The sequence below is a fragment of the Hibiscus syriacus genome, unplaced genomic scaffold, assembly GCF_006381635.1.
Source record: "Hibiscus syriacus cultivar Baekdansim isolate YM2019G1 unplaced genomic scaffold, ASM638163v2 tig00014949_pilon, whole genome shotgun sequence".
Lineage (NCBI taxonomy): Eukaryota > Viridiplantae > Streptophyta > Magnoliopsida > Malvales > Malvaceae > Hibiscus > Hibiscus syriacus.
This window is the reverse complement of record NW_024062339.1, coordinates 395,550-409,043: the sequence shown is the minus strand read 5'-3', so window position 1 is coordinate 409,043 and position 13,494 is coordinate 395,550. Positions and strand designations below refer to the sequence as shown.

General features: G+C 34.1%; 1 protein-coding gene across 1 annotated transcript; it reads right to left on the bottom strand.

Moving 5' to 3' along the window:
• Window positions 1–825: 825 nt before the first annotated feature.
• Window positions 826–8,328, bottom strand: LOC120207548 (something about silencing protein 10-like). The gene is given in 17 exon segments (XM_039206992.1): window positions 826–1,109; window positions 1,192–1,260; window positions 1,353–1,413; window positions 2,016–2,290; window positions 3,355–3,434; window positions 3,437–3,492; window positions 3,579–3,718; window positions 3,881–3,925; window positions 4,021–4,185; window positions 4,501–4,680; window positions 5,592–5,679; window positions 6,281–6,417; window positions 6,514–6,660; window positions 6,812–6,960; window positions 7,542–7,623; window positions 7,934–8,025; window positions 8,103–8,328. Coding segments are annotated over 17 exon segments (1,998 nt in total). The 5' UTR covers window positions 8,203–8,328; the 3' UTR covers window positions 826–977.
• Between the last annotated feature and the right edge of the window lie 5,166 nt (window positions 8,329–13,494).

Below are 13,494 nucleotides of genomic sequence, written 5' to 3'. Positions count from 1 at the left end.
GTCACATCTCACTAAATCAACTGATTGTTATTAAAACTATGAATATTTAAATCAAGATATCAATAAAATATTTTATAAAATTACCTTGTCAATTTAAAACTTAGATTTTTATTCAAAAAATAATCATCTGTTGTATAAGAATCTTAAAGTTTAACTTAGCACTGAAGGACATGGATTTGAATCTATAATATGATAAAAATATATGACACGTGTTGCTAACGGAAAGAAAAATGGAATGTAACGTGTCTATGATAAAAATATATGACACGTGTTGCTAACGGAAAGAAAAATGGAATGTAACGTGTCCATTTTGCAAGTTTTGAATGAATACCCATTAATAAAAATAATAATAATGAATACCCAAATGATTATATATATATATATATATAAAATAGATATATATATATATATATATATATAGATATATATATAATTAGGTGACCAACGGAGTGATCTAACCAAATAATTATACAATTAAAATACTTCATGTATTATTTTAAGGATATAATATCAAAATTAACCCACATTTTGGCCCTTAATTATTTTTCTAAAACATCCAAAATTCTCTTTATAAATATAAACTGTTAATTAACAAACGATTAACACTCTAAAATATCAATCTCTAAAATAAAACGTTAAAGGTCAAATATTAAAAAAAAATACGGTCAAATTTACTATTTCAATCAAACGTTAGACTTCTTTGTCCTAAAATAAAATTCTATCAAAATGCTTAAAAAAAAAGGTTAGAATGACCAATTTAATAAATATTGGGGACTAATCTTAACATCATGCCTATTTTAAAACACTTCTATTAACCAAACAACAGAAATATTTAACCCAAAATCCAATATTTTAAAACGGAGTAACATCATATCCGGTTATATAAACAACAAAATGTTTTGATGGTAAATAACTAATGCAAAACAAAATAGCAGAAACAAAATTGGAACCATTCTCTCTGGTGTTTAGTCTTGAATTCAGCCCTCAAATCTAATGCTCCTACTGATTCCAACATTGATTCCGGAGGTTTCTCCGCCGTACTGACCGGCCGGTTTTCTAATATCCCGCACCTGCCCTTTCCTTTGTTTCTCCCGTTTCTTGCTTTGCAACTGTAAAACCAACAAACAAATAAATCAATCCACAACTTATGTATTATCCAAAGGAAACATAATTTTCAACCCGAACACATACCCTGTACTTCTTCCTTGGGTTTTTGGTGTTCTTATTCCGTTGTCGAGTCAAACCTCTATTCTTCTCTATCTGTTGTCATTCGACAGATTTTTTTTTTTTGGTTAGGAATAGGAAGCAGTGAAACGCAATAATTGAGCCGTAGAAGAGAATATGGCAAGAACCTGATGAGTAATCTGTCGTTTTCCATCAACAATTTCAGGCAACGAGGGCGGTGCTGAGGTCCTGCAAAAGAAACACACTTCGAAATCATTTTAAATCCAAATTTTATCCAACTAAGACAGCTAAAAGATTTCATTTTGGTTGATAAATCAGAAATTATAGACAAGCATGACCATATCAATGGAATGGTGCTTAACAATACTATTGAATGTTAGAAATCACTTACCTGCATCCCCAATAGGGTGTGCAAATTCGGATATCGGATCCGATAACAAAATTTGGATATCCAAAATTTTAGGTACCTAAAATAGGGATATCGGATCCGATCCCAAAATTTGGATATCCGAAATTTCGGATACCTAAAATAGTGATATGTATATGATCCGAAAAAAAATATCCAAATTTTTGGATATCAAAATTTTCGAACCGGATATCTGGGATCGGATATCCAGATATTAGGATCCAAATATAAAATTTAATTTGACAAATTAATTTTAAAATTTTATATTTTCTGATCCATATCCGATCCGATTATCCAATTTTTTTCAGATATTCGATATGAATTCCACGAAAATCAAAAACAGATCGGATATCCAAATTTTCGGATCTTTTTGCAGACTCCTATCTTACAGTAGGTAATAATTAAATGCAGTGCATAAACATACTTTGTATATATCTCGGCCTTTGCAGCAAGTTTTGCTGCCCTTTGTTGCTTCACTTGTTTGTAAAATTCGTCTTCTGAATCCTCCGAGTGTCCCGTATCACCATTCTCCTCCTCAGATATAGCTTCATTACCTCCATCAAGTTCCAACATGTCATATTCACCTCCATGGTCATCCTCAGATTTAACTGTTGCTCCTGCCAATACTCTGAGCTCGTGCTTCCTCCGCCTTTCTCCAATATCATCTCTCTTTGGTAAATCATCATCCCCGGATATAACCTTGTCAACACGGTAAAAGAGGAGTCAAGAAAAAATTCTACAAACCAGAGTACACATGAATCATGATGCAAAGTTTAACACGCAAATAACAAAGTTACCACATTTGGATTCTAAAACCAAGTTGTAACGGAAAAACTAAAAGGAAAAGGTCATAAAAGTCTGAACTGCACAATCCTGTTATTTTTACTTCCCTTTTAACTAAGGTGCATAAATAGAGCTAGGTTACGCGTTTGAATTTCCATCATCATTCATCAATTCCTTTGCATTTCATTGGTTGGTCTAGCAAGTGTTGCCCAAAATCAGGACAAGAAAAGCAGATAAACATAGAGAGAAAATTTTGTGCTGTTTAGCGAAAGAAAACAGAAAGGGAAATGGCATACTCATATGATCTAACAAGATGAAGAATGCCGCTGGTACAGGAAGGAAGCCTAAAACTGTAAAACTTTCAGCTTCTTCATAAGAGAAACTATGAAGGTCTTTGAAATTGGTACTGACTTGAGAAAGCAAAAGATGAAGCAGATTAACTGGATAGCCAGAATCTAAGTTCAAAACCCGATCCAGGTCAAATTGAATCAAACTAACAAATTACATGAAAGGTGAATTGACCTGCCGAATTGCTACCACTAACAGATACACTCTCAACTCGAAAGGCTGGCACTAATTGTAACATATTGTTTTCAGTAGGTAGAAATGACCATCCATCTCAGTTGGTAGAGCACAAGGCTGTTATCCTTGAGGTCATGGGATCGAGTCCCACGGAGGGCATTTCATAATTCGGAGGTCTCGTACGGAAGCTGCTCTCAATCTGGCGTTAGGGGCAGCCTACTATCCTACCTCCCCTTACCCCATTACATATGGGAATAAGGATAAGCTAATTTGTTTTCAGTAGGTAGCAAACTAGCACTAAAAGTTTTTAACTTTGTCTCATATTGAGGTCAGCAATGCTCGTTCAATGCACTTGCAATTTCCAAGTACATTGAGAAAGCTCGTCATAGACAGATTCCTACTAAATCTTAATGTTTTACTGGAGGTATAAAAGCAGGAAATCTCGTTGAGATTTATACCTTCGATTTGATCTGTTTAGCCGTAATAAGCTTGGAAATATTAGAATGCTTTGAGCTTGCATGCCTGTTACTTAATCCATGGCACTTCCTTCAACATCCACAGCATCATCAGCAAAATCTTCATATGATTCAAGCTGTCTGTCAAGTCCAACTTGAATGAATTAGTACTCAGTGCAATGAGAAGGGTAACTAAATTTACAAAACAAGAGGAAAAGCAGCAATACCCATTCACTGGTTTCCTATGCTTCTTGGTTTTATCAGGCTTTCGGGTGTTGGAACCAAGGATTCCCTTCTGTTTCAATTTTTCCTCCAGAGCTGCTCTTACTTTTAGCATTTCCCTGCTTTGTAATCCAACTTGGTTGTTCTGCGTTTAATTTGAAGAATCTTGAGTAAGATAGTTTGCTACCGGTTACACAACAGAGACAAAGAAACAGAAGGACATATGAAGCCTTCTCAAAAGAAGGGTGATATGCGTAAGGCATAAAAAGGGAGTGAAAATTTAGCAGCAGTAGCAGGCACATCTCACCTCACGATTAAGTTTCATCACCTTATTATCAGGGTTACTTGCAATCTGATGCATGAAATAAGAGATCAAATGACAAGAAAAAAAATCAAGAACCAAAATGGAAATTTACTGAAAGGAGCATCAATGCTAACTTTGACTACCTCGGGCATTTGTACATCCGTTACTGATGATGGACCATTATCCTTTGCACCAGAGTCAGATACCAGTTCAGCACTCTCTTTAACCAAGTTTTGTCCCATTTCAGCCCCTTTATTCTTCAGAATCTCCTCCCACTCAAAGGGAAGGTTCCCATCAAGTTGTTTCACCTGTTAAAAGGAGCAAGCATCAGAAAGAAGAATACAGTAACTCTAGTAGCAAAGCAGCAGCCTTATTCTCACATCAACAGTCTATAATTCTCTATGAATAAAAGAGAGAAAAAATAAAATAAAGCGCAAAGGTTGTATTGTTAAGCATGATGGGTTAAGTACAGTGAAATGTGCACATAACTGCCTATGAGGTATAGCCAACCACTATTGACCACCTTCCCTGCAGATCATGCATGTTATCTGTTGTGTAAACTGTAAAGCATAGAAATAAATTCATAAATCTAAAAACCAATATTCCATTTCAAGGATAATGACCTTATCAAGTAAGCCTTGGATCTCCACAATACAGCCTAAGACAGGATGATCACGAACAGGCTGCCCTTCAGACTTGAGAAGAAGATAAAAGGTTATTTGCTGACAATATGCCAGCAAAAGAATCTGTTTCACCTCCAAATAGCGCATCCCACCTTCCAAAAGGATATCCCCTTCTTTAGCCTTCAAAACACATAAAATCCTTAAACATGTCATCAAAACACAGAAAATATGAGAAACCTGATGTTATATCCAATGTCTGAAATCAACTTTTGAAGTAGGGGTGAGTGTTCAATCGAGTTAAGTCGAGTCAAAAAATTTCGAGTTATTCGGGTTGATGAATCCTATTTTACAACTCAAAGTTGACTTGAAATTTTTTCGAGTCGAATTTTCGAGTTTTTGTTTAAATTTAATTGTAAATATTTATAATATTATGATATTATTTTATGTCAATTTAAATGTTTTTTATAATCATATACAATACATATGTTTTCTTCATATTTTTTTCATATGTGATACACATATATCATACAGAGTTGAGGGACTCTACTCAAACTTGAAAATCAATCCACTAATTATTTGAGTTACTAGAGAAATATTTTCCAACTTGATTTGAACCAAAACTTTTTTTGAGCCAAGTTTATGAAGTTACAAATCAAAGTTAATTGTAGTCGAGTTTCCTCGAGTCGATTCGAAAAAATTAAGTTTTTTTGAGACGTGTTTTTCTCACCCCTATTTTGAAGTAACTAAAATTATCCTAGACACCCCGTAATGGAGCTTTTCAACTCCACAAACATATTAGACCTATTAATGTTAATTTACGGAATGTAATAAATTAACAAGTTATTAAGAGGAAATATCAAAACCATCAAACCTTTGTGGAGTTTAAAAACTTTATTTCCAAATTACCCACCAAAAAAATAAAATATAAAAAACCCAGGTAATCCTCTCAAACTACGTGATTGAAGTTTACCAGAGAACCTAGACAGACCCAACAGGCGTACATCAAACAGCCAAATCAGAATTGGCAAATAAAGTATAATATTACTATTACCCTTCAATTTAAAAATAAAAATAACAAATGCGAAGACCACCTTCCTTAAAAGTGGATTAACTTTGCTTTCAAGCTCTTCAAGTGAAGCATTCAGCTCTGACAATAAGCCAATTAATTCAGGTGCAGAACTGAGGAGAAAAATATAAATTTGTAAGCCATGGGGTAAGAGTAAGACTAAGAAAATTTTGGCAACCAGCACTCGAACCCATCAGAAAATAAAAAACGGTAAATATCTGATGCATGTAGTACGATAACCAGGAATAATTCTCTAGTTAGTATATTGGATAAGGACTCCACTAAACAGAAAAAAATGATTAATACATATAGTTTGACAAAAGTAGACTAAAACTTAAAAAAAAAGGTCCAAGATCCAAACTATACAAATACAATGCACATGATTTATCTTATAAACTCATTATTAAGTGGCGGCAGAAAGAGGCGGAGACCTTCATTAACCAATTATGTTATCAAAGAGACAATGCATTCATAAAGAACCATTAATAAAGTGAAGAACTGCACAGCCAGAAGACTGATAAACACCAAATATGAACAAGGATCCAATAACAAAAATAAGTATAGAAAATCAGTTATGCTTAAAAACACAATGCTTCCAGATGTTGATGTAGGATAGTGTGTACATATAAGTTATAAAACATAAAAACAATAACAGCCAAACCAACGCTAAATGAAATGATAGAAAATGGAACTAACAGAAGACGAAAACCATACCTGTGTACCACATCCATCTGCTCTTCCTTTGATAAAGCACTCGAATCTTTCTTGACATTCTCAAATGTAGTGAGGTCATCCATAGTTTCTTCACGTTCCATGGATAATTTTCCATCTTTTCCCTTCAATGACATTTCCTGTACAGGAAACATGAATTATTTAAAATCCATATCCCTTCCTCGAGCAAATAATGTTTTCGATGTCAAATTAACAGGGTAGCAAGCATGCCTCACCTCTAAGGTTAACTCTCGATTAGTTTCATCTTCGCTGGCATCGTCAAGGCCAAAGTCTTCAATTGATAATTTTTTTGCTCTTTCCTTTTGTATTTCTTTCACCTCTTCCTCCTCTTCCCTGGGAGCCTCATCATTACTTGAGTGCAACTTCAAAAGTACATCAAAAAGTAAATGAAAATATTTCATCTATTTCAAATGAATATATAAAAGCATCTTCAAATGAATGCTACTCGGTGGGGGATAAGAATGCAGTCAAGTCAACAATATAGAAGAAACCAGAAACAGTTCAAATTCTCACCTCAAAATCACGATTATCACCACCATAGTATCTGCTCTTTATATCACCCCATGGAGCCCCTTCTTCTTTCTCATCCTCATCTTCTTCATCGTGCATTTCTTCGTCAACTCCTCCAAACTTTGCTCTCAACAGTTTATGTTGCCTAGCAACTGCAAATCACGAGCAGTAATTAATTGATAGAAATGTAACAATAAGTAAACGCAAACTACAAAACATTGCAAAGGATGCATCACAAAATAAAGTAGACATATCTACATTCAAAACCACATGGAACAGAGAAAAAGGAGTTTTTTATGTGTGCCTGTGTTGGGGGTTTGTAACTAAGCCAGTTTCTCCACAAAGCAGAATAAGTTTTGGAACAATAGCAAGTAAACTACAATGAAAGCAAGAGATAGACAGACAGAGGTCAATAGTACTGCAGAAACATTAGGCACCAGTATCTTAAACCAAGAGTGAAGTATCTAAACCAAAAAAAATACAGAAAACAAGCAAATATATTAATATACACATTAACAAATTTATTAAATTATCTCATAGTTCATGTGCAAAGGAAAGGAAAAGATTCTACTATCTTAACAACTTAATTTATATAAAACCCAAACCGTATCAGCAAATTCAACTAAAATAGACATATCATTTTGCGTTCTTGTAATTGAAGTTTTATTCCAAGCAGCCACTATGATACATTAAAGAAATGCAACAAACTGAAACATCTTCTAAACTCTCTTACTTTTTGCTGCAAACTTCGAAACTTGGGTGTCATCGAGATCATCATCATCGTCATCTCCCGCATCGTTATCATCATCAATATCCTAGATGTGGAGAGACAAAGATCCAATAAAATGATAAACACGTAATACAAAATTGATGTACCACCAGCAGTCTTGATACTATGGCCGATAGCAGCTGTAATACAATTAAGTTTGCCACTTTTCACCAAGTCATTCATAAGGTTTCTTCCAAATATACGAGTAAATTAAAATTATTAAAATACTGCTTCAATTTATTAAATAGACACTAAAAGCGTAGACGGTAAACCTAAAGCAATATTTTTAGTTGAAATAAAACGTTTTAACGCTCAAAGTTTGAGTATGAAAAGAAAAAAAAAGGAGAAACAAGAACCTGAAGATCAAAAATGGGCTGTTCATCGTCTTCATCTGTATCTTCAATATCCCCATTCATATCCAACGGAACAACATCCCTTTGCTTATGAACTGCAAAAAGGAGATTAAATAAACGATTAAAACAAAATATTAGAGAAGAAAATGAGCATAAAAATAAATATACTTACAAACATCAATTTCGTCATCGACGTTCTCGGGGTCGTTGCCTCGTAGTCTTCTCTTAGGGTTTCTCTTGTCTTTCTTGGAGCTGTTCCCTCTCTTTCCCATTCCTAGGAAGGTAATTTCTTGAATTCAGATCTCAATTACAAAATCAACCTAATAGAAACTCGAGAGAATCAGCTAATCGGGGGTACTGGGATTAGGGTTTATGCTTTTCAATTGCAACAATAATAACTCGAGGGTTTATGCTTGAGACTTGAGAGTTGCTAGTGGTTGTATGGGACATTAAAATGGAACAAGCCCAATTCAATCTTTGAATTTTGTGAATGGCCCAACACCAATGGGTTAATTTGAAAACATATTCTAAACATTTTTCAGTCCACCTAAACTATAATTTCATAGACCCAACTGTAATCTTTCTCGCTTTAGCATATCAGGAGACGATAAATTAATTTCTCAATTGAAAATTGAGGGAAAATTCCAATAAGACATAAACTCTCTTCTCATAAAATTTATATTTTCTTTAAAAAAAATTCAAAACAAACCAGATATAAATATGATAGGCTTTTCTGGCCGGAGCAGAAACTTCAAAACTTTTCTTCAATTTAAAGAGGTAAGGAAAACAATTTTAGTAGACTATATGTCCTTAAGCGTGCTCAACCAATATATTGTATCAATAATGTTCTTTCTACACCTAAACTACATCGGGAATTCTTGACGCAAATCAATTTAAAAGCTTAAATTACTCTGTTAAAAAACTCTTATTTATTTGAAGAATATGTTCAAAAGATTGACCAGTAAATAAGGAAAAGATTGTGATATAGTAATGTTTCATGCACATTCTATCATGAAAAGAAGAAAAAAGATTGGAGAATTTTATAATTTTGTTGAATAACGTCATTAAAAAAAACCCATCCATTACAATCATTGCTATATATAACTAAACTCGTAATAATTTTATGTTACTTTGTGCATGAAATACTCTTTTGTCTTCATCTGCAATAACCTTCCTCCCGTGGAGTACTGCTGAACAAAAATCTGATTGAATATAATACTTTATCCTCTCTCGATGGACTGCTTGGAATCTTCGAATGAAGCAAGTGACGCCTCGGCCACCCCCAACGTCTCTTTGGTGGCTTCAGAGGCTACTAAGAAAGTTCGCTTTAAAGAACCGGAAAGCACCCCTATGCAAGATAGAGTGATGAAACTATGGAGCAATCTCACCCTACGCCATCCTATGTGGCGATATTGTCTGGATAGGGCCAGGATGAAGCAAAATTAGTCCGAACACAAGGTGGTATGGAGGAGGAAATTGACATTTTCTTCGACGATATTATCACCGATACTCTTTACGGACTGCCTGCCATCTAATTTTCAGACCGTGCGTATAAGCTCAAGGAATCAACCATGGTTAGAACGGTTATTCTTAAGCTGCTGGGAAGGAATATCAGCCTCAACGCTCTTAATAACAGAGCCTATGCGTTATGGTAGCCCTCCCAACCGTTCACTCTTATGGATATAGAGAATGGGTACTTTTTGGCTCGATTCGAAAACAACGAAGACTATACCAAAGTGCTTGTCGAAGGACCATGGATTATCTATGGTCAGTACTTAACGGTCGTGGACTGGACACGATTTTCGGGACTTCTAGAATACTTGTACAACAAGAAGATCTTAACTAGTACAGGAGGTCTCATAGGGAAGGTAGCTAAGCTAGACTTCCACCAATGAATTAACAACAGGCATCGTTTTGCTAGAGTGGTTGTTTGCATAGATCTTATGCGGCCACTAATCTTTAAGGTGGTTGTCGGAAATAAAATTCAAACGGTCGAGTACGAAAACCTTCCTCTCATATGTTTCAACTGTGGAAGATTCGGACATACGAAGGAAGCTTGCAATGTCAAAAACTAGCAGCTCGGACAACCAAACATTCATGTCCGAATACATCCGTCACCCAAACAGACAACCAGGATACAGTCGCTGAAAAATCGGTAAGTGAAAGCTCGGACAATGTCGCGTCAGCCGACTCTGCAATGTATGGGTCGTGGATGACGGTTGAGCGAAGACAGCAGAAATAACCCATCTGAACGGCGAAGAAACCAAATCAAACTAAAATTGGCAAGGATTCTGGCTCCCGATTTGTTGCTTTATCTATGGATGATCAAAATCAGGGAAAATCTCACAACCAAATCAGAGAGAGAAGCAACAAATCAAATTACCACAATTAGAGCGCCTCAAATTAACGCGGAAAATGGGAATATTACTGTCACCAAATCCAAGCAGATCCCTGCAACGGCTAGTGTGGAGCACATTGCACGTGAAACTAATAAAACTGGCAACCAAGGCTAAGGAACCAAAATAAGAGGAAAAACAATAATTGAAGCACGACAGGTGGCAGCCCCTTCCAAAGATCTGGGCCCCACAGACCATCACAACGTGTCCAAGGTAAGTGGACTTTGACCATGCAGGATGTTCACGTGGAGAATACCAACCAAGCTTGTTCTTCCATGTAAAACAATTATCCTCAAGCAGCTGGGTGGTCAATCTTAATGGTGACAAATTCATGTCCAGCACTAATCCTATCTTCGACAATTCCCTCGGGCTTGAGGTCCAAACGACAAGGACTTCTCTAGACCCCACGATGCATGCAGCTATTTCTTTTAAAGAAAGGTTAAACTTGGCTGCTCCTATGAACCCAGTGCAATAGACGTTTGACAGCCACAAAGGAGAGAGGGTGTAATACACCAAATTGTTGTTAGTGACCAAAATATAAGTTTTAAAAGTTTAAAGGCCAAAGTATAAAATTGAGAAAAGTTTAGGGACCTAAGTGATAATTTTTCCAAAATAATTTTTATTTCATAAATAGATAATTTACTCTTGATAGTGGAGTTTTATTGGAATCATATTATTGATCCAAAATTTATGTTGAAAACTAGAAAGGGTTAAAGTCCGGTAAGAAATCAGTAAATTAGATCGAATAATATTTTCGAGAAAAATTGAATGATGATAAATTAGGCTTAAAAAAATATTATTTTCACATGTTAAAATGATGGAAAATAGTATGGACCATTAGATTTGAAGATTTATTTCTTTGTTTAATTTGGATCATTGAATTAAAGTGGTAAGATTGTGATTTTTAGAAAGTTGGTTGGTAAAATTGGAAAAGGGTAAAATAATTTGTTCATCTTTGACTTTTGAAATATGATAAGGTTGATGTAGCTTGGTTTTATGGTAATTATCAAGTTTCATTAATGGCAAAATTGACATTTCTCATTAAATGAATATTTTATTCATTTAAGCTTAAATAAAAGTTAAATTAACATGAAATTATAAGAAACTTAGGCCATTCTTCAGCTCCATTTTGTGCTCCCCATAAACAAGGTAAGAGAAATTTTATTTTTCATTTTTAAGCAATTTCTTTTGGTTTTTGGATTGTTCCGTGAAATAGAAAATTGTTCTACGCAAAAAACGCTATCATTTGGTACCAATATTGCTTGATAATCTTGCTTGTGTTCAAATATCCCAAATTATAAGGTTCATTTTCATATTAGGGTTTATGAAATTGATGAAAGATTTTGATGTTTTTGAGGTTGTAGAATCATATACAAGCATGATTGTTGATTAAAATCACTTGTACATAGCTAAATAAGCCTATGTTGAAATCGAACAAACCCTAGCTTTTTAGGGGAAAGATGTATTTTGATGAAATTAAGTTAGGGGTTTGATTCTAGAGGTCTTGAAATATTGAATAGAGGTTGGTTTCATACTTGAATCAAGTGAAAATTATGAGAAATATACCCCTCAAGTATTCAGCCATGAGCAAATAAGTTGGGAAAAATTATGGAAAAATTCTCATGTATTATAAATGATATTTTGAAGGTTCTACAAGCTTAGAAAATTTTTGGGTTATTTTGTAATTTTTCAAAAGTTGAGGGACCTACTTGGCAATTTTGGAAAGTTATGGGTTGATTGTGTAATTACTCAATAATTGATGTAAATTACTGTAAATTAATGTTTGAGGGCTGAAATTGAATTTAGAATGTGAAATTAAGCCATTTTGGAAAGTTAACAAAGTTTAAGTACGAAATGGTGAATAATGAGAAAGTTAGTGGCTTAAGTTGTAATTATGATATTATTGAGGTATTGAGATGGAAATTAAATGTTGGGATTTTATTGGGCTTAATTGAGCTTCGATTGAACAATTTATGACAATGACCCATTATGAATAAAAATGAAAAATTAAGATGAATTTTAGAAGAATTCGAAAATAATAGTACTTTTCGAGTATTATATTTAAGTATGAAATGTTAGTAAGATTATATTGTATAGGCTTTGTATGGATGCTCATGTAGATCATGATCGAACTCGTGATACGAACAAAGTGAAAGGCAAGGAAAAAGTTCAAGAATAATCTGATTTCGATAGTAAGGCATACCAGGTGAGTACATTTATTATGTTCTTATATGATATGAGGTCGACTTGCGATGAGTCAGTCTCGAATGTTTTTATAAAAGCATGATTTACTGTATTTTGAAATATTTTCATAAAGTTTATGAAAATGATTTTACGAATAATTTTAGGGTATGAACTGCCCTAAAACAAATTATGTATTTCATAAAAATTATTATTTATTGATGGGTTGGAATAAATGTTTAGCATGCGCTTTGGATTTAAAGCCTATTGTATGCACATTGAGAGTCATAGGTGCAATAATAATACCATAAATAAGGTGTTATTGTAGTAGTACTTTGTGTATTGTAACACTATGTATGTAATTGGCATACTTGGTGTGAGATGGATATCTATCGATTTTTTTAGAAAATGCATTATTGCATTTTCGTAAGAGTACTTTGTGTACTTGGAGTATTATTTTGTGTACTATGTCACTTTGTGTGCAAGTATAGTAGTCATACGTGATTATTATTACGAAAAGGGGTTAGAATTATATTATTGTGTACCTTGCATTCTCATTTGTCATACATTGGGTTGTGAATGGATACTTTTGGAATATACTAATTTATAAGTATGCTAGACATACGAAATGCCGTTTCGTAGGTTATTTGATGGAAAATTTGCCTATCAAGTTAGCTTTGTACGTTAATATATTTAATACGATTAACTCATATTTTGATCTTTTATGAAATACTTATGTTTTAATATGCCTCATTTATTATATTATGCCTCACTAAGTGAATACTTAGCGTATGATGTTTTTCACGAGTAGGTGATAGTGTACGGTTGGAGTGAGGAGTGCAACTGACATCATAAATCAAGGTTACCTCATCAGTAATTGTATGACATCTTTAGATGTTTACTTTTGATATTACTAAATGGCATGTATTAGTTAAATGATGATGTTCTGGTATGTATTTGACATATGGGTTGTAGTATTATATTATA